Source organism: Geotrypetes seraphini, chromosome 13 (genome assembly GCF_902459505.1).
Source record: "Geotrypetes seraphini chromosome 13, aGeoSer1.1, whole genome shotgun sequence".
Lineage (NCBI taxonomy): Eukaryota > Metazoa > Chordata > Amphibia > Gymnophiona > Dermophiidae > Geotrypetes > Geotrypetes seraphini.
In genome coordinates this window covers 26,360,761-26,388,379 of record NC_047096.1, presented here as the reverse complement: position 1 = coordinate 26,388,379, position 27,619 = coordinate 26,360,761, and the positions used below count along the sequence as shown (strand labels likewise).

General features: G+C 43.2%; 1 protein-coding gene across 2 annotated transcripts; it reads right to left on the bottom strand.

The window, feature by feature from the left end:
- Nucleotides 1-362: 362 nt before the first annotated feature.
- On the bottom strand, nt 363-22,594 carry ZPR1 (ZPR1 zinc finger). 2 transcript variants are annotated; one of them, XM_033918646.1, is made up of 13 exons: nt 22,382-22,594; nt 22,056-22,217; nt 20,431-20,521; nt 16,754-16,911; nt 16,186-16,308; nt 15,528-15,593; nt 15,083-15,149; nt 12,400-12,470; nt 11,422-11,511; nt 10,217-10,327; nt 6,424-6,513; nt 6,079-6,144; nt 363-1,208 (listed from the first exon to the last, which is right to left on the bottom strand). In XM_033918646.1, the coding sequence occupies exons 1-13, from the start codon at nt 22,571-22,573 to the stop codon at nt 1,089-1,091; spliced, it is 1,407 nt and encodes a 468-aa protein (XP_033774537.1). In that variant the 5' UTR covers nt 22,574-22,594; the 3' UTR covers nt 363-1,088. The 2 variants fall into 2 exon arrangements, with proteins under 2 accessions (XP_033774537.1, XP_033774538.1); XM_033918647.1 differs by having other exon boundaries at nt 22,402-22,572.
- Nucleotides 22,595-27,619: the final 5,025 nt, after the last annotated feature.

The following is a 27,619-nucleotide window of genomic DNA, read 5'->3' as shown; positions in this document are numbered from 1 at the left end:
GAATTGACCTGCAGCTACATTACTCTGACCAACACTTTGGTCTTTACACAGAACAAGTAAAAAAACACATTTGAATAATGAACTTAGGTCAGTGGCCCAGCAACTCAAGACTTATGTTCTTGCACCTTGCAGGATTTTAAGAACATCTTGGGTAGTCAGCCAGGCCTTTCTTGAAGATTAGTTTGTTACTCCAAACCACCAAAGAAATGGCTCAGGCATATGTACGAGCTTAACTAACCCATTAGTATACAGATTTCCTCTGCCATTCAAGCTATGACTATTGGCCAACATCACTGCTTAGTGGTCATTTAGAGAGAGACCCCAGAGACTAGCTTGTGTACCCAAAGATGAACAAACATGCATTAATGTTTTCTTAATTTTATTAAAGTTCTCAAACCAAAATCCTTACTAAAAATGAAACCAGTGACTAACAGAGCTTGAATATTTTAACAGAACTTTCTGCCACCATTATCAAATATCTCTTTCAAAATGTGGAACAAACTAGCAGAGTCTATCCTGTGTGGAACCAAATCACTGGAAACTGGAAAAGTAAGTTGTTAAAAAAAGGAAGGTACACAGGAACCAACCACTTGATTTAGAGCTCCAACCTACAACCGTGAAGGAAAATTTAAGTAGCAACTCATATTTAACATATAGATTGTCTTAGGCCGGCTTACACAAATTTTTAGTTGAAAGCAATTGGCTTGTAAAAAATGGAGATGTAATATATAGGACAATGCTGGCAGGAATAGCATAGAAGACACTACTCCTCTTCACTGCATGGACCATCATGCTGATTTCAGCGATATCCAGTAGCCAAAACTGCAATCTCACTACAGTCACTGAAGTTTTCCCTATTCGAGCAACCAAAATCCAAATAAGTGCCAAGGAATTTGCATTTTTAATTGCCAGGACTATTCAAAAACAAGTCACAAATGCTCCTTATGTAGCTGCTCTTTTATGGCAGGGCCACTGCTTCCTGTTTCAACAGATGTATGCTCGTCTGTTGTCCTAATGTAATGAGGCCCAAGCACTTGAAATTGATACAAACAGTAATAAGTCACTAGAGGGTTGTGTTACATGCCCTGCTACCGCTCTTCATAACCTTCTGTCCTCATGTCATTGAGTCCCAGCTCCTCATTCTGCTCAAAAGTGCGCTCATACCGTTCCAGCTGCATCTCTGGATCTGCCTCTGGTGCATACACATTCTGCAGAAATGCAAGAGGATCATAAATAATTAAACAAAAAAAAATAGCAACTCTCACTACATGATTAGGAAAAATGTATATCATCTTATATTTATGGCTTTCTAGACATTGTTACTAGGGATTTTACATCATAGAACAACATGGACACACTTGAGCAGGGTGGATAATCTAATATAATAAAACGGTAAGCCGCACATGCGCACTTCCTAAGCGTGCGTCCATTTTCCGTGAGCTGTAGCTAGGAAGTGCGCATGCGCGGCTCACCCCCTGCCCTCTCCGTTGCCTCCCGGCTCCAGCGGCATGACAGTTTTCAAAGAGGCGTGGGATTGTTTCAACCAGCCGTTAAAGCTCCTGGCGCTGGCTCCCGACGGTGGAGGAGAGGCAAGGTAGAAGAAGATTTCCGCTGCCCGGCACCCAAGTCCTTTGCCGCCCCCCCCCCCCCCCCTTCCCTTACCGCGGCCCCGACTGGCGCTTTAAGCAGCGTGTCCAGCAGTCTTCACACGCTGCTTCGGGCCCTTCTACTGCCCTGATTTGCTCCGGATGTGCCAGAGTAAATCAGCCAAGTAGAAGGACCCGAAGCAGCGTGTGAAGACTGCTGGACACGCTGCTTAAAGCACCAGTCGGGGCCGCGGGAAGGCGGGGGGGGGGGCGGCAAAGGACTCGGGCCCGCGTTTGTAGTCTCGACTGTGGGAAGGGAAAGGGGGTAGAGGAAACAATAATGCTGCTGCACAGGGAACTGGTGTGGGGGAAGAGAAATGGAAGGGGGAGGGAATGCTGCTTTGGACAGACAGACAGAGGGAGGAAGGGAGACAGAAAGACACAGGGGCAGGTGCACAGGGAACTGGTGTGGGGGGAGGGAATGCTGCTTTGGACAGACAGACAGACAGAGGGAGGAAGGGAGACAGAAAGACAAGAAGAAAGACACAGGGGCAGGTGCACAGGGAACTGGTATGGGGGGAGGGAAAGCTGCTTTGGACAGACAGACAGAGGGAGGAAGGGAGACAGAAAGACAAGAAGAAAGACACAGGTGCAGGGAGATATACAGAAAGACAAACAGACAAAGGGGGCCAGGGACAGAGACAGACAGAAAGAAAGACAGCGGGAGTCGACTTTTCCAATGGGTGCAACTGGGCGGCTGTCGGGAACCTCTGATCAGGGGCAGAGCAAGGTAATTGTATCATAGGGATAAGAAGGAGGAGGGGGGGAGAAAAAGGAAGGGACGCCTACTGCTGGACAGGGGGAGAAGGAAAGAGATGCTGATGGACAGGGGGTGGGTGAAGAAAAAGGAACGGAGGCCTAATGTTGGACAGGGGGAGAAGGAAGGTGCTGCTGGACAGGGGGGAGGTAAAACAAAGGGAGAAGGGCTGCTGCTGCATAAGGAGAGCTGTGAAGGGGTGATGGTGGACACAGGGGAGGTAAAAGGAAGGGAGAATGGACAGGGGGAGCAGGCAAGGGGTGGTGATGGACAGCCAAGGAAAAAAAAAGACAGAAAGAAAGAAAGCGGCTAAGGAGAGAGAGAGAGAGAAAAAGAAATAAAGAGAGACACACACACATATATTCTAGTACCCGTTAATGTAACGGGCTATAAGACTAGTCAACAATATTTTAAATAATCAGATTTTATTTAAATCAGATTTTTAAAATTTAAATTGGATTTTTAAAAAACCAAAAGGAAAAAAAAATCTATTTAAGATAACTTTTAGACTATAATGTATTCATCGTGAAATAAGGATTCATTTTTAATTAAATAGCATGAGGCTATATAGTCATGCAATGTTTAATTTTTTTTGTAAGTCTTGATGGGTGGAATAATGTCCACTATAATCCTGTTGTATGTGCTTGTATAAAGGGAATGCCTTTCTTACAGAACCAATTGATACCTCAGGAAATGCACATACAGCAGAATATTTACAGGAAGTAGCAGCAAAAGCTATAATAAAAAGTGTATAAAAATTCAAATGTTTAGTACACAAAAATGCTGCAAATGTATCCAAGATGAGAAGAAATTTAGAAGAGCATTTAGAGAATACCAAGCTAATGACATACGTTTGCAGTGCTCATATGCTGCACCTCCTAGCCAAAGACTTCAGTGTCCCAGAAATAAAACCTAATGTTGTTGAAATTACTAAATACGTCCATAACAATCATTTTGCAGCAGCTCTGAAAAGAATGAGTGGAACCAAGCTAACACTCCCACAAGATGTTAGATCGAACTCTGTAGTGGACTGTTTTGAGTAGTATATCAAGAACTGGCTTATTCTGATGACATCTGGTTGTAAATATTAAGATAATAGCAGTAAGAATGAGTTTGTAGAAAACCATGATTTAAATCAAGTCTTTCTGACTAGCAATTTAAATCAAATCCACCTGCAATTTCACCCCCCCCCCCCCCCCCCCGCCAATGATTGGTTCATTTGGACACAAGGGTGGGGGAGGGGAGGAACATACATTTGGTATCTCATTTTAAGGCGTTTGATAGCTGGATTGTTATTGGTTTTTCAATAAAAATAGTAAATCAGCAGGTTTCTACAGGGTGGGGAGTGGGTTGTAATTTAAATATTAAAAAGGATGACCAGAGATGTCCTTATTGTTGTGAAGTCATCAATAAAAACTGTTGAAACAAATCAAATCCACCCTGCACTTGATAAAAATACTCCTTAATTCTGCAGCAGCAGCAGCACTTCATTCAGTATAGTCTCAATGCAGCTCACCTAACCCTGGCTATGGTCTAGAAAGCAGACTGCTGTCTGCTTATACATGGATTACTAAACTTTGAAATATACACTACTACTACTACTACTTTGGTATTTACTAAACTTTGGTATATAAACTACTACTACTATAAAGAGATTAGGCTCTTACCTTGCTAATATCTTTTCTAGTAGATAGGCGTGTCATTCTGGACGGATGAGTAATATCCCAGTGCTCGCGAGCTGTGTGGAAGGAATCCATTCCAGCTTCTGAATCCCTCCTCCTTCACTAAAGGGCTGTACTGCCCCCTTCAGTTTTTTCTTGTGCACCCAAGCTAGAAGGAGTTTCTGATCTGCTCTGTTTATTTCTTTATTCTTCGGTCTAGTGAAGGAGGGATTCAAAAGCTGGTTAAGGGGCTGGAGGAGTTGCCGTACAGTGAGAGATTAGAGAAACTGGGCCTCTTCTCCCTTGAAACGAGGAGACAAAGAGGGGCCATGATCAAAACATTCAAGATAATGAAGGGAATAGACTTAGTAGATAAAGACTGGTTGTTCACCCTCTCCAAGGTAGAGAGAACAAGAGGGCACTCTCTAAAGTTAAAAGGGGATAGATTTCATACAAACGTAAGGAACTACTTCTTCACCCAGAGTGGTAGAAATCTGGAATGCTCTTCCAGAGGCTGTTATAGGGGAAAGCACCCTCCAGGGATTCAAGACAAGGTTAGACAAGTTCCTGCTGAACCAGAACGTAAGCAGGTAAGGCTAGTCTGTTAGGGCACTGGTCTTTGACCCAAGGGCCACCACGTGAGCGGACTGCTGGGCACGATGGACCACTGGTCTAACCCAGCAGCAGCAATTATGTTCTTATGTTGGACTTCTGCACAGCTTGCGAGCACTGGGATATTACCCATCCATCCAGAATGACACACCTATTGCAGTAGAATAATCATTTCTATAGCGCTACTAGGCATACGCAGCACTGTACACATTATATGCAGGTACTATCTCTGTCCCTAGCAGGCTCACAATCTAAGTTTTTGTACCTGGGGCAACAGCATGCCAAGTGACCTACCCAGGGTTACAAGGAGGCTACAGTGGATGCTTTAGGGTGAGCGGGTTACGAGTTAAAAACAACCTTGAAAAAGTGGGCTTTTAGTATGGACTTGAATAATGTTAAGAGACAGGGCTTATGGCAGGCACGGAAAGGCCCATGGCTAAATGGAACAAATTTGGAAGTCCCTTCTTATACATTGCTCCTAAAAGTGATTTTTTTGGACATAAACTAAACTAAAACTTAATTTTATAGACCGGGTCTTCAGCCAAAAAGGTGCTCGACTCAGTTTACAATAATGTGTAAGAATAGTGCATAAATACAGAAGAAGAATGTAATCTCGAATGGCTTAGTTTCTAAAGTGTTTAGTAACAAGAAAGTTTTCAGAGCTTTCCAAAATAAAATGAAGGGGCCTAGACTTCTAAGTGAAAGCGGTAACTCATTCCAGAGCTCAGTTAGTTTGAAAATGAAAGAGTTGACATCTTTTATAAAATAAAATAAACTTTCTGTTACATAGTCTAGTGGACTTGGGGGGGATGGGGGGAAGAGAAAATAAGGGGAAAAATTATCTTCAAAAATTAGGAAATTCTGTTTGAAAGCATTTATGAAGCTTATTGTTGTTTATGATAAATGGTTATGTAAAGGGTTTTGTTCCTTTATACACTGTTCTAGTGTTGTCAGTTTAAGCTTCAATTTTTTTTTTTTAAAAAGGGCTCCTTAACATTCCATGCATGGTTAGCGTCTTAGACTAGAAGTATACAGCAGGTACTACTGGTAAAGACTATCATAGCTGACAAGAGATTGAAGCCAAGCACTTCACATCATTCCAAGCTAGTATAATATTTTAATAAAGACCAGCGGTCTTTCCCGTTGGCTATTCAACTCTCTTGCTTTTGTCAAGTGACAATCCAAGAAAAAAAAAAAAAGTTCACATCAGCCATTCCACACACCGTCTTCTAATCACAGCTCACAGTGATGGAGGCAAATCCAGCTGCGCCCCTGGTAGCTTACAACCTCTGCCTCGGGTCTGAGCACTCCATATACACTTCATATAAAGTGGAGGGAGGGAGCATTAGAAACAGGGAGGTCTTATTCAAACAACTAAATATTCCTGTTCATACAGATGTACCTGAAGATAGCTGTTCCCTGCTGGGTCATCCAGGATCACATGAGCTTTCAGCTGCCCTTCAATAATCTGGCAAATTGCAAGAGAGACAAAAACTAGTAAATAGCAGATGCTGCAAGGAAATTAACACATAGCTTCACTGCTCATGACAAAACAACAACAAAGCACACGTGCTAGCTAAATTTTACTGCACACACCTGTGTCCAAGGTAGCCTTAGGGCAAACAGATGAGAATGTAGAGAGTAGGTAGAAGCCTTAAAATGTGACGTGCGTACTGCTGCTCGGAAGGTGCCAGAGATCAGGACTAGAAGTCCAATATGTCCTGCTTAAAAATCTGCTCAGACTCACCTGGTCCAGCCTTCTGCCAAAGGCCCTCAGCTTCTCTGTGCGGCTGGGAACAGAACTGTCCCCCAGAGTGAAAGGATTCTTCTCAACAATCTGTGGAAAAAGAACTGGTAAGCAAAAGTTTTTGCAAGTGCAGCAGCTTCACCTCAGGAATGGCTCAGAGAGCCTCAAACAATTGTAACACAGCCACAGCCTCAAGCAAAAGATTAGAGACTAGGCTAAACTGGATTTTTCACAATTGCAACATAGATTTGGTCTTAATAAAACACAAAGTTTTAAATGGTTGCAATTGAAGCAGGCCATTCAGGTTGGGTTCCCTGAATGGAAAACATTAAATAATCAATATAGTTTAAAGTTCTTATGTTTTCAAGCAGACTTCCTAGGACATCAAGCCGCACTGTGGTATAAATTAATATCTGAATATTTGAATAAAAAACCAAAAAATGGTCTAAGAGATATTTGGAGCATTGAGATTGGACATCAGATTAATGCATCTCAATGGCCACTAATTTGGTCTTGGAGAATGGGATGTACAGTGTCAGCATCTATGAGACAAACTTGGTTCTTTTTATTGCATAGAGCTTTTTGGACCCCTACACGTTTGCAAAAATTAGACAGTTCTAAGTCCAATAAATGCTGGCACTGTAATCTAGAACCAGGGACATTAGATCATCTATTGTATCATTGTCCCTATATTAAAACTTTTTGGAATTCAATTTGGCCACAAATTAATAAATTGATGGAAAATCATATTGCAATATCATATGATACAATATTATTTGGAATGATGATGAGAAAAAAAAGTCAAATTTCACCAGAAAATAACAAACTTTTATTAATAATGACTGGGGTTGCCATTCAACATATAACCAATAATTGGAAGAACTATAATAACCTAAATTATACATTTTGGTGGAATACAATATGTCACATATTTAAAATGGAAAGAACAATAGCAATACAAAGAGGGACATATACCAAATTCATAAAAATATGGGGGCCATTGACAAAATACTGCAATGAATAAATATTAAGATTTTTCTTCTTCTTTTAAGTATCTTTTTTATGACGCACATAGAGGGGGGATAATGAAAATAATATTTACATAATATGTTATAATATGTTATACAATATGTATGAATGAAAAAATAATAAAAGGGTGGGGGGAGGGAAAGGGGATATAAATATATTTAGAATATGATCTATTAGATAAAAATGATATTGTGTATTTATTAATTGTAATTCAATATTTTGCACATTTTATGTAAAAATTGAAAATTAAAAATATTTATATTAAAGTAATAAAAGGGTGGGGGGAGGGAAAGGGGAAAAATCAAATTTGATATATAATGTATTAGATATAAAAGTGATACTATGTACTTATCAATTGTATTTTAATATTTTGTACACTTTATGTAAAATTTGAAAATAAAAAATAATGGAAAAAAAAAAAAAAAAAAAGAGACTAGGCTAAAAACCAAGGAAGCCAGGATTGAAATTCTACTTCTCCTGCCAGCTCTCCTTATGGCCTTGCCCTCCATTGCTTCACAACTTAGATTTTTTAAGCCCACTTAGGCAGGGAAAAATGTATAGTACCTCAACTGTAATTTGCCTTAGGTTTAAATATGCAATACAATATTACATTATAAGGGATTTATAACCCACAAATACTCTAAAAGTTCAATGCAGATAAAATTCCAGATCAATACTAAAATAGTCACAATAACAAATGGAAGATTTAGCTAAACCTTACCAGAGTTAACATTGATAACATACTTCTGAAAAACAAAATGTCTTTAACAATCTCCTAAATATGAAGTATGTATAAAAGTCATCTAATCTCAGAGGGAAGAAGCCTGGTAAGGTAATGAAGTCATCAATGCTCTCTTGAGTCTCAATATAAGGTAGAAAAAATGAGTAGGAACTGTTTCCAGGTGGTATATGAATATACATTCCAAATCCATAAACATGGCTCTAAACCTAACCATAGGCAAAATAGCTTAACACAGTGAGGTTTAGGATTCAATGAATAAGCATGTGATTTAATTACATATACTGACTTTACTATATGCAAATAGATCTCAGGCATACTCATTTATTGTTGAAATCCTGAAGACCTAACTGGGTTTTCCCACATCTGCTATAGCCCCCAGATGTCATTCTGAAGGAAAAGCACTTGGGAGTGATTCCATTTGGAAATAACCTTGTCCAAACACAGTAAAACATGTCAATTGTCTGCCCTTCATTCACAAGTATTTTTCGCTATGGTTGCACTGATCTGCATGATTTGCCCACGACAGACATACAATTGTCTACCGTATTTTCACGCATATAACACGCGCGTTATACGCGTTTTTACCTACCGCGCATACCCCTCGCGCGTTATACGCGTGAGCACGGTATACAAAAATTTTTTTACATAGTTCCCACCCCGCCCGATTCACCCCCCCAGCAGGACCGCTCGCACCCCCACCCCGAACGACCTCTCGCACGCGCTCCCACCCGCACCCGCATCCACGATCGGAGCAAGAGGGAGCCCAAGCCCTCTTGCCCGGCCGACTCCCCAACTCCCCGACAATATCGGGCCAGGAGGGAGCCCAAACCCTCCTGGCCACAGCGACCCCCTACCCCCACCCCGCACTACATTACGGGCAGGAGGGATCCCAGGCCCTCCTGCCCTCGACGCAAACCCCCCTCCCTCCAACGACCGCCCCCCCCCCCCCAAGACCCTCCGACCGCCCCCCCAGCCGACCCGCGACCCCCCTGGCCGACCCCCACGACACCCCCACCCCCCTTCCCCGTACCTTTGGTAGTTGGCCGGACAGACGGGAGCCAAACCCGCCTGTCCGGCAGGCAGCCAACGACGGAATGAGGCCGGATTGGCCCATCCGTCCCAAAGCTCCGCCTACTGGTGGGGCCTAAGGCGCGTGGGCCAATCAGAATAGGCCCTGGAGCCTTAGATCCCACCTGGGGGTGCGGCCTGAGGCACATGGGCCCAACCCGACCATGTGCCTCAGGTCGCGCCCCCAGGTGGGACCTAAGGCTCCAGGGCCTATTCTGATTGGCCCACGCGCCTTAGGCCCCACCAGTAGGCGGAGCGGGTGAACGGAGAGTCGGGACAGCGCACGGAGAGGCGGGGCAGTGCACGGAAAGTCAGGGAGGGTGAACGGAGAGTCGGGACAGCGCACGGAGAGTTGGGGCAGTGCACGGAAAGTCAGGGAGGGTGAACGGAGAGTCGGGACAGCTCACGGAGAGGCGGGGCAGCGCACGGAGAGTCGGGGAGGGCGAAAGGAGAGTCGGGGTGGCCAGAGGAGAGTCGGGGCGGGCGAAAGGACAGTCGGGCTGCATGCACTGTATACCCGTGAGCGCGGTATACAAAAGTTTTTGTACATAAAATCGTGGTTTCTGCGCGTTATACCCGTGTGCGCGTTTTACACGGGTGCGCGTTATCTGCGTGAAAATACGGTAATCTCTAAAGAGGAACTACAGTCAGCCTTTCTCCATTATAATTCACACAAAAGAGATCAATCAGTCCCAGCATTTGGGTAGATTAGTTATGTGCTACTTATTTTGAACACAAAAAAGTGAAGGGTCAATAACTGATCTACTGGTAAATAAGAATATTTTAAAACCTGAATTTATACAGTGAAATATTATTAACTGTGCTGAAGATATTGAACTTGTACAAGAGAGTTATTTGTGCAGACTGAGGCAGCCCTGTTACAAGATTGCAGAAAGTGACAAACACTCAAATATACAGTATGTATGTATGTTTGATCTATCTATCCTAGCTTACCAGATCTCGGATATCTTTTAACAGCCCTTCCAAGGTAGTAAATTTTCCTCCCAGTGCTCCCATGCCCAATTCAAACTCCAGCTCTGGTATCTCCACTCTGCATGTCTCTGACTGACAGCACCCAGGGGAAAAAAAACCAAAAAAATAACTTCAAGAAGTAATCAAGAAGACTGCCACATTCAAGAATATGTTCTAACAGAAAAAGGTATATATAAAGCCAATCCAAATTCAGCCACTTATATTATATTACATTACATTAGGGATTTCTATTCCGCCATTACCTTGCAGTTCAAGGCGGATTACAAAAGAATTATCCAAGATGTATTACAACAAGAACTTACAAAAAAAAAAAAAAAAATTGGTCATTTTCAAAAAGAGTAAGAAATGGGTAAGGTTATTTGTTTGGGGTAGTTGGCTTTAGTGAGAGGTGGAGTTTGAGACTTGCGGTATTATTTCTTTTTTTCAGGGCTTTCTTGAAGAGTATGGTCTTTATTTCTTTTCTAAAAGTCTTGTAGTCGAGGGATGCCATCAGTAGATTGGCGATTTGGTTGTCTAGTTTGGCTGCTTGAGTGGCCAGGAGGCCATCATATAGTTTTTTCTGTTTGACCTCCTTAATTGGGGGGTACGAGAATGGGGTGTGAGTTTTCCTATGTCTGGTTGCAGTGTTGTGGATGAGGTGGTTATTCAGGTAGTTTGGACTGTCTCCGTATAAAGTCTTAAATAGTAGGCAGTAGAATTTAAATTGTATTCTTGCTGGGATCGGAAGCCAGTGCGATTGGAGATATGCTTCTGTAATGTGATCATGCTTCTTTAATGAGTAGCTGAGTCTTAGTGCTGTGTTTTGGATAGTTTGTAGTTGTTTCATAGCTTGTAATTTCTAAAAATAGGTCTAAGTGAAAAAAAAAAAAAATTCTGAAAGCCCTAAAATCTTGGGACAAGTACGCTGGATCTCTAAGGGAGAGAAAGGGATAGTAGATGGCATGGTTAGGCAGACTAGGTAGGCCATATTGCCTTTATCAGCCTTCATTTTTCTATGTTTCTATCACACAAGTTCTCTGCAACTTCCTTCTGATAACAGCCTCTATTTAAAAAAAAAAGGGGGGGGAATGCCCTTGAATTTCCCCACTATAATTATTCATTATTAATCTCCATAAACTCTAAATATCCCACAGTTGCTGGGGGGAAAAACATGATTTAGCACAAACCTTCAGCACGTCTCTGGTCATATCTGATGGGTCTGTGATGTGCAAGGAGATTCTGGTGCCAAGTGCCTCAGTGGCTCCTCCTGACTTAACCTGGAGTTATCAGACATTCACAGTTAAAACTACACCATAAGACAGTCTCCAAAGGGCATATTTCAGCATATTGTGGTGTCTTGCAAGCCCACGTTTCTCAGGATCCTCCAATGCCCAATACAAAATTTATCTTAGCCTACATGTAGATCACTACATGATGCAAATTTGCATTTTGTAGTTTCACACTGGATGTGTCGCATACAGTCCCATTAGCTAGGCCATTTTAAGCTTGTCTTCAGAACTACCGGATAGATCACTAGCACCATAATCCACACATGGCTCATTGTCTCAGCACAGCATCAAGATTTAGCTTGTACATTTCAGCTAACAATAGTGCCTCGTACTTGTACTGGAAGCAACACCGCCCAGCCTTTTTTTCCCCCCCCCCCACAGTCTCACTAAGAGCATTATGCTCGAGACATCGCAAAGAGACTGAATTATCATACCAGGAACAAGGCGAGCTCTCCATTATGATCACTCTTCTTCCTCCTGTTCCTCACTGCACGCTGCATAAACACAGCCAGAAAAACCAGGTATCTTTGAGTCATGACCAACTCAAAGGGCTCCTTTTACGAAGGTGCGCTAGTGTTTTTAGCGCACGCATAGGATTAGCGCGCACTAAACTAAACCTTAGGTTTGTATACCGCATCATCTCTACATTCGCAAAGCTCGACGCGGTTAACAGGAGTTAGGATAGAAAGGAACTCCAGAGGAGGGAAGGATGAAGAGGAAATTTAGAGGACTAGAATAATCAAGAGGGAGGAAAAATTACCACCTGCGGTAGCGGCTAGCGCGTGCGGCATTTTGGCACGCGCTAAAACCGCTAGCGCGCCTTTGTAAAAGGAGCCCAATATCTTATAGTAAGAAAGCAGAAATTCCGTAACTGACCTCATTCGTTCTGTGCCCACAGGAGTCACAGTTTGTAGCCATAATAATCACTTCCTTAAAATGTGGAATTTCTGTGGAAGAGTCAAGGAATTAGACCATCATCATCCATACAGCTGTCTGACTCAAAGACCCCCCTCTCCCATAGGCAAGTCACATAACTACTACTACTTATTTGTATTGTGTTATTAGATATACGCAGCTCTGTACACATTGTATACAGGTATTCTTTCTGTCTCTAGTGGGTTGGCAGTCAAAGGTATTTTTTTGTATCTGGGGCAATGGAGGGTTACGTACTTTGCCTAATCATAAGGAGCTGCAGTGAGATTCAAACCAAGTGCCTCAGGATCGCAGCCCACTGCACTAACCACTAGTTAGTGCCACTCTAGAGAGAAAAGGCCTTCAGGTGTTTGTCTAAGTATTCAGACCCATAGACCTCAGAAGTACCGTGCTGTATGTCTAATCTCTTCAAAAAACATACAGACCAATTGCGGCACCCATGGACATCATAGGTCTCTATAACATTTTTTAATTTTTAATTTTTTATCTTAGTTTTTTAGCTTATAGATATTTAGCATATCAAAAAGTACTTATCTTTCATCTACGCGGGTGGGGGTAAGCACTTACCCCCACCCGCGTAGATGAAAGATAAGTACTTTTTGATATGCTAAATATCTATAAGCTAAAAAACTAAGATAAAAACTTAAAAATTAAAAAATGTTATAGAGACCTATGACGACCATGGGTGCCGCAATTGGTCTGTATGTTTTTTGAAGAGATTACACATACAGCACGGTACTTCTGAGGTCTATGGGTCTGAATACTTAGACAAACACCTGAAGGCCTTTTTTTACTTGACGATTCACTGTTTTGACTCCTTAAAGAGGTCTTAAAACTTTTGAGCCTGATATAAATTTGTACTCTAGAGAGAAGGCAGAAACTGGCCCCCAGTTCAAATTACTGTGCAAAATTACTTGTGGTTCCTGTATAAAGCACATTTAAATGTTCCTACTACTACTAATCATTTATACAGCGCAACTAAACATATGCAGCGCTGCACCTCAAAACATAGAAGAGATAGTCTCTGCTCAAAAGAGCTTACAATCTAGTCAAGACAGATAAACTGGACAAGAAGGTGCATGAATACACTGTGCTCAGGTGGGGGAATAACAGAGGGAATGATAGGGACAGATGTTGCTGCTTAGCAGGTGGGTTGGAGTTTGGAATTGAAAGCATCTTCAAAGAAGTGGGCTTTGAATCTGGATTTAAATTCTGCCAGACAGAGCCAGGATTCAAGGACAAGTTGGATGCACACCTTCTCGCAAATCACATCGAGGGATACGAGTAAACAAGGCTTCTCAACAGGGAACACCTGGCTTGGCCTCCGCGAGTGCGGGTCGCCGGACTGGATGGACCCAGGGTCTGATCCGGCGAAGCCATTTCTTATGTTCTTAAGTCAATTCCTCCTTGTTCTCCCACGTTTGAAGCATCATATAACCAACTGTGGCATAAAGCAGACCTCCTTGGCCACAATTAAAACTCAGCCCTGCTGGAAGGCTAAAATAAACTAAACTAAACCTTAAGTTTATATACCGCATCCTCTCCATAATTGTAGAGCTAGGCTACTGCTGCAAACTTATTACAATAGTATTCCCATTTTTCTCTGCTGGAAACAAGTCACCACTCTGCTCCAAAGAAATTCTCGAACAACAAAAAAAATCCAAAAAGAGGAGTACTGGAGAGCGAGTCTAGAAAACAAGTCTCCCCTGACCCAAAAAAGAGGGGTGAAGGGAAGACACAGCCCAACATGAACAAACTACCACAAATTTTTTAAGGTGAACGGGAAGCCCACAGTCACACAGGCTGCAATGGGAACATGCCCCTAATGCACCAGCTGTCACATTCATATACCCAAGTGGTTATTATCTGTGAAAAATCCCCGGGCTAACCCGTGTGTTAATTCAACGCAATAAACTGGTACACAAACCTAGTGTGCTAAAAGTGAAAAAATATAAATAATCTCATCAATAAATAAGTTAGTTAGGCTGTCTCTGCCCCTCATCCGAGGGTACAGGAGCATCCAAAATCAGCCAAGCTGGCACAGTCCCGAGCTAGACAGACTAATTGAGGTACTTAGCTTCTCCGTAGAAAGTTGGGAGTAGAAATATAGCCATCAAGAATTAAGCTCATCCAACGGGGCTCTGTTTTGAGGGAAAACCCCCCTTCCTCAGGAACCAGCTATGCTGTAACTGTAAGCTCTCAAAAACCAGCCAAAGGATAATCAGGCAAAGTTGAAAATGGTTTGAGCATCAGTTAGCCTGGGGATTTTTCACAGATAACACCCACTTGGGTGTATGAATGTGACAGCTGGTGCATTAGGGGCATGTTCCCATTGCAGGCTGTGTGACTGAGGGCTTCCCGTTCACCTTTAAAAATTTGTGGTAGTTTGTTCACGTTGGGCTGTCTCTTCCCTTCACCCCTCTTTTTTGGGTCAGGGGAGACTTGTTTTCTATACCCAAAGAAACTCTCAACATACTACTAATATCTTATAGTACAGGACAGCCAGAAAGCTTGCACCAGTGATGGACTGAACTTGATAACCATCAGGGGTCCATGTGGTTGATGCTACTAGAAGTTGTCCTTGGTGTCAGCTGGATTGGGACAATCTGCATTCTGAAAAAGATACGCACTAGCTTCATGTTAGTTTCGGCTGGAGTGTTGCATTCAGGGCAATTTGTGTTAAACTGCAACACCTAGAAAACACAACAGAAGAAATTTAAGTCAGGAAACTGTTTTTTTTTGTGCAGGAAAATTAAAGTGCTTGCATATCACCAATACAGATTGTTATATTTATATAGAGATCCATACTGGAAGAGAGGGCAGGATTACAATTCAGAAGTGAAATTGGAATGGGACTTGTATACCACCTTTTTGTGGTTACACATTCAAAGTGGTATATATATATATATATATATATATATATATATATATATATATATATATATACTTAGTTTGCACTGAGAGAACTGTACATGGGAGCATCTCAGAACTGGAATAGCAGAAGAGCTACAGGGCAGGATTAAGACCCTGTACCCCTGAAATCCATAGTAAGAACTTGAAACCCAACTTACTTCATTTCTCATCTCCTCCAGTATGTTGCCTGGTTCGTGTTCTGGTTCCTCCACATTGCCTGTCCCCTGAAAAACATCAGTATGAAATACTAGTTACACTACAAAGAGAGCACATTATTCCCAGTTATTATATGTCATTTACTCCTAAAAAAATTAACCCAAGATGATATCTAGAAACTATGGCAAAGATTTGCATTATTTACTACTTCATCAAAACAATAAGGACCAGGTTGCATAAGTCATTCTAATATTAAGAACATAAGAATAGCCTTACTGGGTCAGATCAATAGTCCAGTAGCCCCTCCTCACGGTGGCCAATCCAGGTCCCTAGTACCTGGAAAAAACCCAGAGTAGCAACATTCCATGCTACCAATCCAAGGCAAGCAGTGGCTTCCCCCATGTCTGTTTCAATAACAGACCATGGACTTTTTCTCCAGGAAATTGTCCAAACCTTTCTTAAAACCAGCTACGCTATCCGCTCTTACCACAACCTCTGGCAATTTCACTACAAAACACTCAAAATGTGTTATCTGGGTTAAGTCAAAAGTTCAGTCACTTTTTACATAAACAAAATGTAATCAGTATGCCTGCACGAAAACCTCTATAAAAGGGAAGTTAGGAAAAAAAAGTGATCATGTGTAAGTGCTGGCAATCCTACCTCCAGGCCAAGGATGTTGTTTTGCTGAAAACTCCTTTTGTAGTAAGTCACTGTGAGTGCTTCATCCTTCTGAGGGGCATTAGGGTTCTCCACAAAGCTATTCCCAGAGGGATCATCTAGAATCTAGTCAAAGAAAGTTTTAAAATGAAGCTCACGAGAGCAAAACATTGTTTACCAAAATACTCTTGCCTAGATTACTACAAAGATGGGCAGTAAGAAAAGGAAGAGAGTAAGGCCTGAAACTGCTTTCTCAGCTAGATTTCTACATTTCCTCAAAGCTGAGACCACCACCATCTACTTAAGTTTTATTTTTCTTGGATAGATTTTAGAGCATTCAGGTCAATTAGGTCAATAATTGTGCCACAAACTAAGTTACTAGTACAGGCTCAAAGGCCTGTTCAAGGCATTTCCATGTTCTAGGAAAGAATTCATTCAGGTTCCATCAAATGTCAGCAGTGTGTGTGGCCAATTTATCCTGCTTGTGTATAGATAACAGAGCATTCAGGTCACTAGTTATGCCAAAACTTTATAACATTTTCCCTCCCTCAAATCCAAGTGAAATACTTACAAAGGTGAATGGGGAAGCTACCTCCTTCAGAGATCGTAATTTGATAATGAATGCCTCAATCTTGGCTGCTACATCTTGGTCCATTGCCTTTCGGGCTGGTTGGTCCTGCTCCAGGCCAGATATAGCCCTGTCAATGATCCCTTCAATAGTGGTCAAAGCTTGGTAACAGAATAAAACCAAATCCCATTAATGCATTAAAACTGACATGGCATCCTGCCCTTTTCTATTTATAACAGTTCACCATTTAACTCTTTTATGTCAAGTCTTCCTACTTCAGGATATGAAGGGCAGCACAGCAGGACCAACATCCTATGAACTAAGTTTTGCTGTACAGCAAAACTAGTGAAGTTTGTTTTTTTTTTTAAATTCTATTTATGAGAAAGTATTCCCCTCCTCCCTCATGGTGGGTCACATTGATATCCAAGATAATGAATTTTTCATAATCATGGAGTTGTTGAAAATGATTCCTGCACGCACACACACCCCATCCATACTTCCTCACCCCCAACACCACAACAAAATAAGTGAGGTAACATAAGTCACACTATCTATGGTAATCACATTCACATTGTTGTAAACAATTATTTCCAATATTTAACATATCTGATTAATCTTAAGCTGATAGCCCTGGACCATTTTGAGATTCGATCCTTTCATGCAACTTAAACCACATGAGCTCCATGAGCGTCGGGAGCAGTGCGGGCCAATCAGCGCAGCTCCCCACACTAGAAACTGCTATTGCAGTTTTGTAAAAGGAGGCATTAGTAACTCGGAGGTTCTTCCTTTTTCCATGAATGTAAGACCACTTTATGTACCCCCATTAAAGCATAAAGATAGATTTGCCATTAATCTAACCCTCTCAAATCGCCTAATAGCAGCAGACTATAGGTAATAGGTAGCAGCCCTCCTGTGATGGTTTTGATAGCAGCTATGGCTTGGAATCTGTAATGTACTGAATCGTGAACGTTCCAGAAAGGTGTGCAGCCAAGAACCCATGTATCTATCTTACATTGGAGAAGTGGGTCTGTGTCCCACAACTTCATTTTGTAATCTCATTCCCTTAGATTCTATGACTTGTTTTAAAGTTTCTCGGTAGTAAGAAGTTTATTAACCCTCCTTCCAAAGCTTGGTTAAAATATCTTGTGTCAAGATCCAGACCCATTCCAAGCTATGTGTCACCCTTTTCATAAGGAGACCATTCTGGTGTCAAATGAAAAAGCAATTAAATCTCTGTGGCAAACCCCCCAAAATCCTCATCCACTTTGTTCCACTTGACACTAATCTACAATTGTTTTAAAGTAATCCAATAATGACAAACTTCCAAATCGTGTATTAAATAGCTTTTGGGGGTTGTTCTATAAGAGCATAATAGTCAGACCAATACTCCAGTATCCTGCTTCCAACAGCAGCCAGGCCAGGTCACAAGTACCTGACAGAAACCCAAATATGGTAAACTCTCAGTTATCCAGCACCCATGGGGATTGGTGGATGCCGGATAACTGTAGTTTCTGGTTGCTTAAGAGTTACCATACAAATAGTTTTGTCTCCCCCCCCCTTCCCTCCTCACTTATGGTCCAGCATCCAACTATCTCCCCTCCCCTACACTTCTGATCCACCTCTCCCTGGGGTCTGGCCTCCTGGATCCCCCTCACTTACTGAAGCAGCAGCAGCAGCCAGTCAATAGAGGCAGCACTGAAAACAGGCTGCTCACAGCCAGCCTGTTTTCAGCACTGCCTCTGCTGACCGGCTTCTGCTGCTGCTTCAGTAGGGAGAGAGAGAGGGGGGGGGGTTCACGACTCAGGACTGCTGCCATGGCTTCGGGTCTGGAGGAAGGAGGGCTCTTGGCTCAGGACCACAAACACTGCTTCGGGGTTGTTTGGAGAGGGGCTCGCAACTCAGGACCGCTACTGCTTTGAGACTGGAGGGAAGGGGTTCGCGGATCTTCCATAACCTTACAGAATTCCTCATCAAAGCTGACTGGGCCCAGGGCTTTAACTGTTTTCAATCTCCTAACAGCCTGTCGAATTTCATGGACACTAAGGGGTGCATCCTCAATGCGGGTGGGAGACAAAGGACCTGGAAGAAATCCTCCCCTTCCATCCCTGTATAAAGCTTTATGTAGTAAGAAGTAAAGACCTGAATATCCTCATGTTTAGATGCAACACCCCCAGTTGGTTAAGCTTGGCAACGTATTTGTTCCCCCTGATGGGCCAATAACTGACCTATATGGTTACCCCAACTATATAATTTATGCTTGTATAAAAATATATCTATCTGTTTTAGCTCATAAGCTAAGTAACTCATTTAGCAGAGCTTTTAATACAAAATAATTCTTTATATGAGCATCAGACATTCTTTCCACATGCCTGTGTCAAAATAGAGGTGAGCGTGGAGTAGTGGTTAGCGCTACAGCCTCAGCATCGAGGTTGTGGGTTCAAACCCTGTATTGCTCCTTGTGACCATGGGCAAGTCACTTAATCCAGCACCGAGGTTGTGGGTTCAAATCCCGTACTGTTCCTTGTAACCCTGGGCAAGTCACTTAATCTTCCACTGTGTCAGATACATTAGACAGACTGTGAGCCCGCTGGATCTAGATAGGGAAAATGCTCGAGTACCTAATTTGTAAGCTGTTCTGAGCTCCTTTGGGAGGACAGGCTAAAAGACTTGAATAAATAAATGATAACCATAACTGTTCCAACAAACACAGCATCCTGCAGTTTTTGCTGTCCACTTTCATAGCTAAATATTTGTTCCCAGAGAGCTGCCTTAACTGCTTCCCATTACATAGTTGCCCCAATTTGACCATCATTATTATATTCTATATATTCCTGCTATGTCTTCTGCAGAAATTCAGTCTCCAAACAAAATCTCTTGGATTGTCAAATACTCACAAATCTGTCTGTACCAGAAAATGATCTGAAACTACTTGAGATTCTATAATAATATCAGCTAACTGTGCATATACAGATTGTGTCAGCAAAATATAATCTAACCAAGCATAATCTCATGAGTAATAAGTGCAATCTAATTCTGCAGGATACAAGACTCTCCAAGTATTTACAAGGCCCAATTGCTGCATCAAAAGAAAATACAAAAAGAGTTTACCCCTTTCTATGTCCTTTGAGAATAGATTTAGGACTATAATCCACTACAAGGTTTGAAGTGATCTTAAAATCCCCATTCAATATGGGAGCATAGCCTCTATACTGACCCAACTAAGTTACCAAATGGGAGAAAAATGATGAGCAGTATTTATGCACTGAATCTATAATGCTCAACAGAAGTTGTTTCCCTCATAAGGTGCTGAGAGTTACTCACAAGATGCCCACTGGGACCAGCAAGCCCTTCCTAAAAAAATTAAAAAAAAACCCACCAACCAACTTTCTCTGACACCCATTATATGCTACATCATACACTCAAGGAAGTGTTGGGTAACCAGTTGCAGATGGTGAGGGTTTTTTTTTTGTAAAACAATCCCCTACAAGTCATTATGTAGAATTAAAATCACTATAGATTCAGTTTGGGTATTTGATGATTTAATTTGGAGCAGTTATATCTGTTCTACCAACATATCCAAATGTCTCTACTGGTTTCAGCCCCACCTGAATCCACATCCGTAGACCACTGAGAAACTCATAGCATTCATTTGCCTCCTTTCATACACATTGCACACTCACCACCTTTCTGAGTAAATGCTGGAATTTCAAAGTCCAGTTCTGGGATACTTGTGGTTGCATAATCTGTCTTCACCACTTCCCGGTTCATGTCCTGAAACAAAAGTTGTTGGACAGAGGAGACCACAAAGTTCTAAAGTCTTATTAATTCAATGTACACAATCAGCCACAACTGCACTGCCATTCACTTGCACACATTTTTCAGTAACTCTTTCTAGCATTACTTACACTGAGCAAGGATAATGCTGCCAATGCAAAGAACACAGGCTGAATACATAGACTAAGCAAGACACATCCAGATACAGTTTAGATTTTCTCCACAGGAGCACAAAGCATAACTCAGCCTACAATGCTTTAATTATTGAGGAAGCGCAATAAGCTTTTTTGCCAAAATTAGAGCAGGCACACAGAAAGTGACTCAAAAGGCTCTTTCATTCCATTCAATCAGCAAACTGCCCAAGAGGCTTCTCTCCACTAAGGGCTAAGCACAGGCCTGGATTTACACAGACACATCAGACCTTTGCCAAATGGTAAAATTACAGAGGCAGCAAAAGAGTTGCTGCCCGTGCCATTTCTTCTTCCAATGTAGCTGTCACCAGATCAGAGAGCCATTGCCCCATTCCTCCCTATACCTCTACTGGTATTATTCCAGTCATTCTGTTTACAAAAGCAGCCATAAGGGCTGAAGATTGGACGAGTGGGAGCTACAAGCCAATGTGACCCACAGGAGTTGACACCAGCCACAGACACATTCCCCAATATCATATTTCCAGTTCTAAAAGCTATATGACCAGCAGGTTGAATGAGTAGGTACTAGCAAAGCCATTAGTGTCCCTGTTCTCTCTTAAGTAGTCATACAAAGAGAATAACAGTCTGCTGTCATAGGCTGACTCTGTCCCTCACACAAACTCATCACTACTTCTAGCCCTAGTGGTGGTGTAAACAAGACGTCTGCAAAAATGGGAAATAAGTGAATGAAAGTAAAAGGCAGACATATTTAAAAATCATTCAGAGGTGAATGATTGGAGGTTAAAATGAAGCGGGAAAAATAATTTGCAATTCAAAGAGGCATATGCACCGACAATAACTAGGAATTGTAAAAGTCTAAGTCTGCCATAAATAAAGCATACACAGAAATATGTCTGTGGTTGACTTTTTCCAATTAAAACCAGGAAGTGCCAAGCTACCCAGTTCCAGGCTGGAGATTTTGGGACAGTCCTTGTTTTGACCATATATTCCAAAACAGTGTGAGATTTGTAGCTCCTAATCCTGCCCACTGAAATCAGGGTTTCAAGCCCAATAACGTACCATAAGAACATCCATACTGGGTCAGACTAATGGACAATCTAGCCCAGTTTCCCGTGGCCAATCCAAGTCACAGTACCTGGCAGAAACCCAAATAGCAGAAACATTCCATGCTACTGATTCAAGGCGAGCAGTGGCTTCCCCCATGTGTCAGAAATCCAGGACTGTCCCAAAATCTCCAGCCTGGAACTGAGTAACTTGGCCTCTTTGTGAAACCTGCAGGAGAACAAGGGTATAAAAAAGCCAGAGAGACTAAGAATTGTTCCCCATAAGCCCTTGATGAATCAACTCCTTGGGCAGGCAACTCAAGTAGATTTCCTAACCTGTTTAGATTTGACATCAAGAACATAGCCGACACCCTGGTCCTGAATTCTGCCAGCAGACTGGATCTCGGTGTTGGTCCAGCTACAGCTGCCACACGTGAAGGAACTAACAATAATCTCCTTGAAGAAAGGGATCTTGGTTAGCAGCAGCCGGGTCACACCCTAACGACAGAAAGCACAGTCAGAAGGATGAGATCACCCCACCCCTTTTTCTCTAATCTCTCAGGGTCCCCTTCCTTCGGGATTTCATGTGTCTCTTCCCCCCTTTTAAATCTTATATTTCCGTCCTAGCTCCTCCCCTCCCTCCCTCCTTCCCCGAGCCTCACGTTATTGTGGCACTGCATACACAGCGACTCGATCTCCACTGGCTGCTGCTCTTCATCTTCGGCGTTAAAGTCCCGAAAGAGAGAGCCGGAGCCCCGGACCTCCGCCATCCCAATTACCGACATCTCCACCGGTATCCAGCCACGCTTCCGCTCACGCGTTTTACCTTTCCCTTCCAACTTCCGGCGCGTCATCTTTCAGGGCCGCAGGCCGGGCCACCTCTTAAAGGAGCAGCGCCGCCCTGGGAGGAACAAAGAGAGTGGATAGGGGGGAGAGGAGGGGAGGGGAGGGGAGGGGAGGGGAGGGGGTTTTGCATGTGCACAGGCCGGGGGTAGAGCTAGCGGACTAAGCAGCCAAGAAGGGCCTTCGAGTATTAGGCGCTAGTCATTGAGATTTAATATACACCCTAAGATTGGATCAGGGGAGGGGTTCTGTGCATTCCAAATAAAGGTCAAGCAATGATATGCTTAGTCCCTCCTTGAGGGCCGCAATCCAGTCGGGTTTTCAGGATTTCCCCAATGAATATGCATTGAAAGCAATGCATGCACATAGATCTCATGCATATTCATTGCGGAAATCCTGAAAACCCGACTGGATTGCGGCCCTCAAGGAGGGACTTTGAGACCCCTGTGCTAGTACCTTTTGGCTTGTTAATCCTGTATTTCCGCCATTCAAGTGACATAAGAGAATGCTACGATTTATTAATCGTCACTACTTAAGTTCACCACTTTTCTAGAGTCTAGATCAGGGGTGCCCACACTTTTTTGGCTTGCGAGCTACTTTTAAAAAGACCAAGTCAAAATGATCTACCAACAATAAAATTTTAAAAAACACAAAGCACACTGTACGCAGATAAAATTTTAATTATCATTTCTATTCGGGGGCTTTTTTCACAGTGGTCAAGGCAGATGACTTTAAAATATGCAATGTCACCTCAGTAACAACTATACAAAAATAGACAAATATACCCCCTCCCTTTTTACTAAACCACGATAGCAGTTTTTAGCGCAGGGAGCACTGAATTCCCTGCGCTGCTCTCGACGCTCATAGGCTCCTTGTGCTAAAATCTGCTACTGCGGTTTAGTAAAAGGGGGGTCATAGTGCAAAATATAGCAAGCAGATATAAATTCTCAAAATGGACACATTTTGATCACAAAATTTAAAATAAAATCATTTCTCCTACCTTTGTTGTTTGGTGATTTTATGAGTCTCTGGTTGCACTTTCTTCTTCTGACTGCATGCAATACTGACATTTTAGACTAGATTTTGGAAATAAAGGTGCAGCTGAAGGAAAATAGATTTGCATGGAAGATGATCCAGAGGAAAAGTAAAGATTCACTTTTCAAATGCATCTACTCTTCTTAAAGCTACTTCACCCCTCTTGGCAGGTTTTTCACTTTGGGCAGGGTCAAACATATTGGCTAATAGAAAGCAAGCATAGATAGCTTATTTACTAACTAGTCCAACAGAAACATGTATTCAGGTAGATTGCCATGGCTGTTCACAACCCAGCAGTGAAAAACGGTGGGGTGTCCTCTGTAGGAGCAGCAAAATATTAGACCCTGGTCTGATGCTTCCTGAATCAGAGCCTGAAACTCAAGGTACCTAATGAAGGACACTTTGGTTTTGCAGGGCTTCTCCAACCTGTCTTAGAGACTCCCAAGCACTCTGGTTTTCTGAATGTGCAAAACATATATTAGCATACACCAGTAGATGCTAAATGGTCAGCTGCACTCTGGCAATGCCGAATTGTCCCTTTCTTCCGAGCTTGCAAGTGTCTAGCTGGATGCCTCCAGCTGCTCCTGCAACCCTTGCACAGGCAACCAGAACACCGTATCTCGGGCTGGCTACTTTCATTCGCTTCCTCCTCTACGTGCTGCTCTTACCTTTGTCTCTTCCACCACCAGGTATGGGGGGTTGGGGTGCTCTTCCTCCCGCAAAACTTTTCTTCCCAGCCCGGCTCCTCAGTGGAGCCTTAGAGTTGGCAGCAGCTGCTCGAGACATGTGGTAGGCCATACTCCGGGTAGGGCCTCTTTCTCGCGGTCCGTCGTGAACGGCTCCACATGCACCTGAGGGTGTGGGGGAGGTAGAGGCTGGCTTGCCTGGTGATTCTGTAGTTGCTGCTGGCCTGTTGTGGCGTCAGGTAACAGAGAGAATGCAAAGGCAACGCGAGTCTATCGCAGAGCCCGGGATGGGCTCCGCGATCGACTCGCATTACCTTTGTGTTCGACTGGTCGATCGCGATCGACTTTTTGGGCACCCCTGGTCTAGATACTGTGGAGGAGTAGCCTAATAGAGCAGCAGGCTTTGATCTTGGTAAACTGATTGAATTCCCAATGCAGCTCCTTGTGACCTTGGGCAAGTCACTTAACCTTCAATTGTCCTAGGTACAAGACTCAGATTGTGAGCCCCTTAGGGACAGAGAAAGGCACAATAGAAATGATTAGCAATAGGTAACTAAGGAGGGGGGCTCAACAAAAAGTTCAGCACTGAGTGCTCCGTGGTAATTACCATTTTTAAATTTTTCTGTCACTATATTGCTGAGAAGGAGCCCCAGCTTGAAAAGAGGTTTGAGAAGAGAAGTTGGATGGAGGAAATATAAAGATATTGAGGAGAAGGGGAGAGAGAGATACTTGGAGAGAGGAGAGAATGTATGCCAATAGGAAGGGGTGAAAGAAATAGCTTCAGGGTAAGGGAAGATGAGATATGAAGGGAGGGCTTGAGAAGGGAGGGAAGGTGGAAGGCAAAGAGATGGGTAAAGACAACAGAAGATATAACATAGGAAAAGAGAAAAGGAGAGAAATTAGAGGAAGAACAGCTGAGAGAAGGATGAAGGGGCAGAAATGCAGAGAGAATGAAGGAGGGAGAGGGTGGTGTGGAGGATGAGATGCAAGGATGAACTGAAAGATGAAAAAATTATGGAGAGGTGGGGAAGGGCGATTGGGAAGGCCAGGAGCAAAAAGGGTGTGTGGGAGACCAGGAAGGAGAGAAGAAGCTTATGGTATTTAGGTGTTACAAGCATGGATTTCTGATAGAGGTATTACAGGGCAATAGAAGTACTGTTAAGATTCACTCCCTCTTTTATGAAACTAAGATAGCAGTTTCTAGCACAGGGAGCTGCGCTGAATGGCCCGCGCTGCTCCCGACGCTCATAGGAACTCAATGAGCGTCAGGAGCAGTGTGGGCCATTCAGCACGGCTCCCCACGCTAGAAACTGCTATCGCAGTTTCGTAAAAGGAGGTCTGGGCCATTCAGCACGGCTCCCCACGCTAGAAACTGCTATCGCAGTTTCGTAAATGGAGGTCTTTATGTTTTGTTTGATTTTTGTATATGTTTTATTCTATGTATGTAGGTTAGTATGGTTTATAAATTTTTAAAATAAATAGTATATGTTTTTTGTTTTTTTTTTTTAAGTTCTTCTTTTCTTCTTGGATATCTAATTTCAGTGATACAGTCTCTTCCTTTAAAGTTTTTATCTCTTCTTTCTGGATTTGTATTTCTTTGTCCAAATTTTTTACCTGTAAGTTAAGGGCATTTCCAAAATTGGACACTAAGTCCCAGAGAGAGTCTAGGGTGACTTCAGAAGGTCTAACAGGAGAAACAAAAATTGGTTGTGTCATTAATAAGTGTTCACTCGGCTGTTTTACCTCTCCGGAGCCTTGATCCCCTTTAGCTGGAGTTGTTCCTACCGCCGGTTTTCCTAAAAGGAGTAACTTACTTTCAGTTTCAGCTGTCTTCAATTGCAAGCCCTCCGACATGCTGGCCTCTCGAGAGGAAAACACTTCCTCCTCCGGCGTGCTCTCCTCTCGCGGTGAGCTTGCTCCCAGCGGCAACGGCTGCAGGGGCGGTGACCTTACGTCGGGGCTCAGAGAGACTTCTAGCCCAAGGGAGTTCGCCGCGGCACTACTCTCTGCCGGCGCTCCCAGCGGGCGATTCCCCGACGAAATCTTCTCACTCAAAAGACGCCTAAAAATGGCATCCACTGCAGGCAGAGGGGTCTCCGAGCGTCGGGAGGCACCACCGACGCTTCTTCCCCTTCTCTTAGGCATTTTTCCAGAAGGTAAGCGAGACACTCGTACGCGTCTACTCAGCAGCAGCAAGCGGCAGCCCGTCGTTTCTGTCACAGGGGAAACTGCCCTCCACATTCATTTTGTGATATCACAACTGCCAAAGAACACCTATGTAAGGCTGTAATTCAAGGGGGGATCATGCGAAACTTAGAAACCGATGCTATGGAAGATGACACACTTACTCCAATTTTCTTGCTGTCTTCTGGAACTGTGTTGGCTTTTGGAACTCTTTATCATGGGTCAATTGACTGAAATAGTCCCAGAACCCACTCCTTACTGGTTCAGCCTGAGATTCTACAAGGCAAAAATAGGTTGTAATTTGCGACCAAGGAACTGCGCCAAGCTATGCAGCTCTACAAAATGGATGAACAGTATTCTAGATACCAGCTCAGATTGGCTTCAGAACTGTGCCTTTTCAGTGTCTAGTATTCTCATAGAAACATAGAAACATAGAAATAGACGGCAGATAAGGGCCCACGGCCCATCTAGTCTGCCCACCTTAATGTCCCTCCCCTACCTTTGCCCTGTGAATAGATCCCATGTGCCGATCCCATTTGGCCTTAAAATCAGGCACGCTGCTGGCCTCAATCACCTGCAGTGGAAGACTATTCCAGCGATCAACCACCTTTTCAGTGAAAAAGAATTTCCTGGTGTCACCTCGTAGTTTCCCGCCCCTGATTTTCAACGGATGCCCTCTTGTTGTCGTGGGACCCTTGAAAAAGAAGATATCTTCCTCCGCCTCGATGCGGCCCGTAAGATACTTGAACGTCTCGATCATGTCCCCCCTCTCTCTGCGCTCCTCGAGCGAGTATAGCTGTAATTTGTCAAGCCGTTTTTCGTATGGTAGATCCTTGAGTCCCGAGACCATCCGGGTGGCCATTCTCTGGACCGACTCCATCCTCAGCACATCCTTGCGATAATGCGGCCTCCAGAATTGCACACAGTATTCCAGGTGGGGCCTCACCATGGATCTATACAATGGCATAATGACTTCCGCCTTACGACTGACAAAACCCCTTCGTATGCAGCCCATGATTTGTCTTGCCTTGGAGGAAGGGTAGCCAAATGATTAGAGTAGTGGGCTGAGAACCAGGAAAGCGAGGTTCAAATCCCAATGATGCTCCTTGTGATTCTGGGCAGGTCAATTAACCCTCCATCGCCTCAGCTACA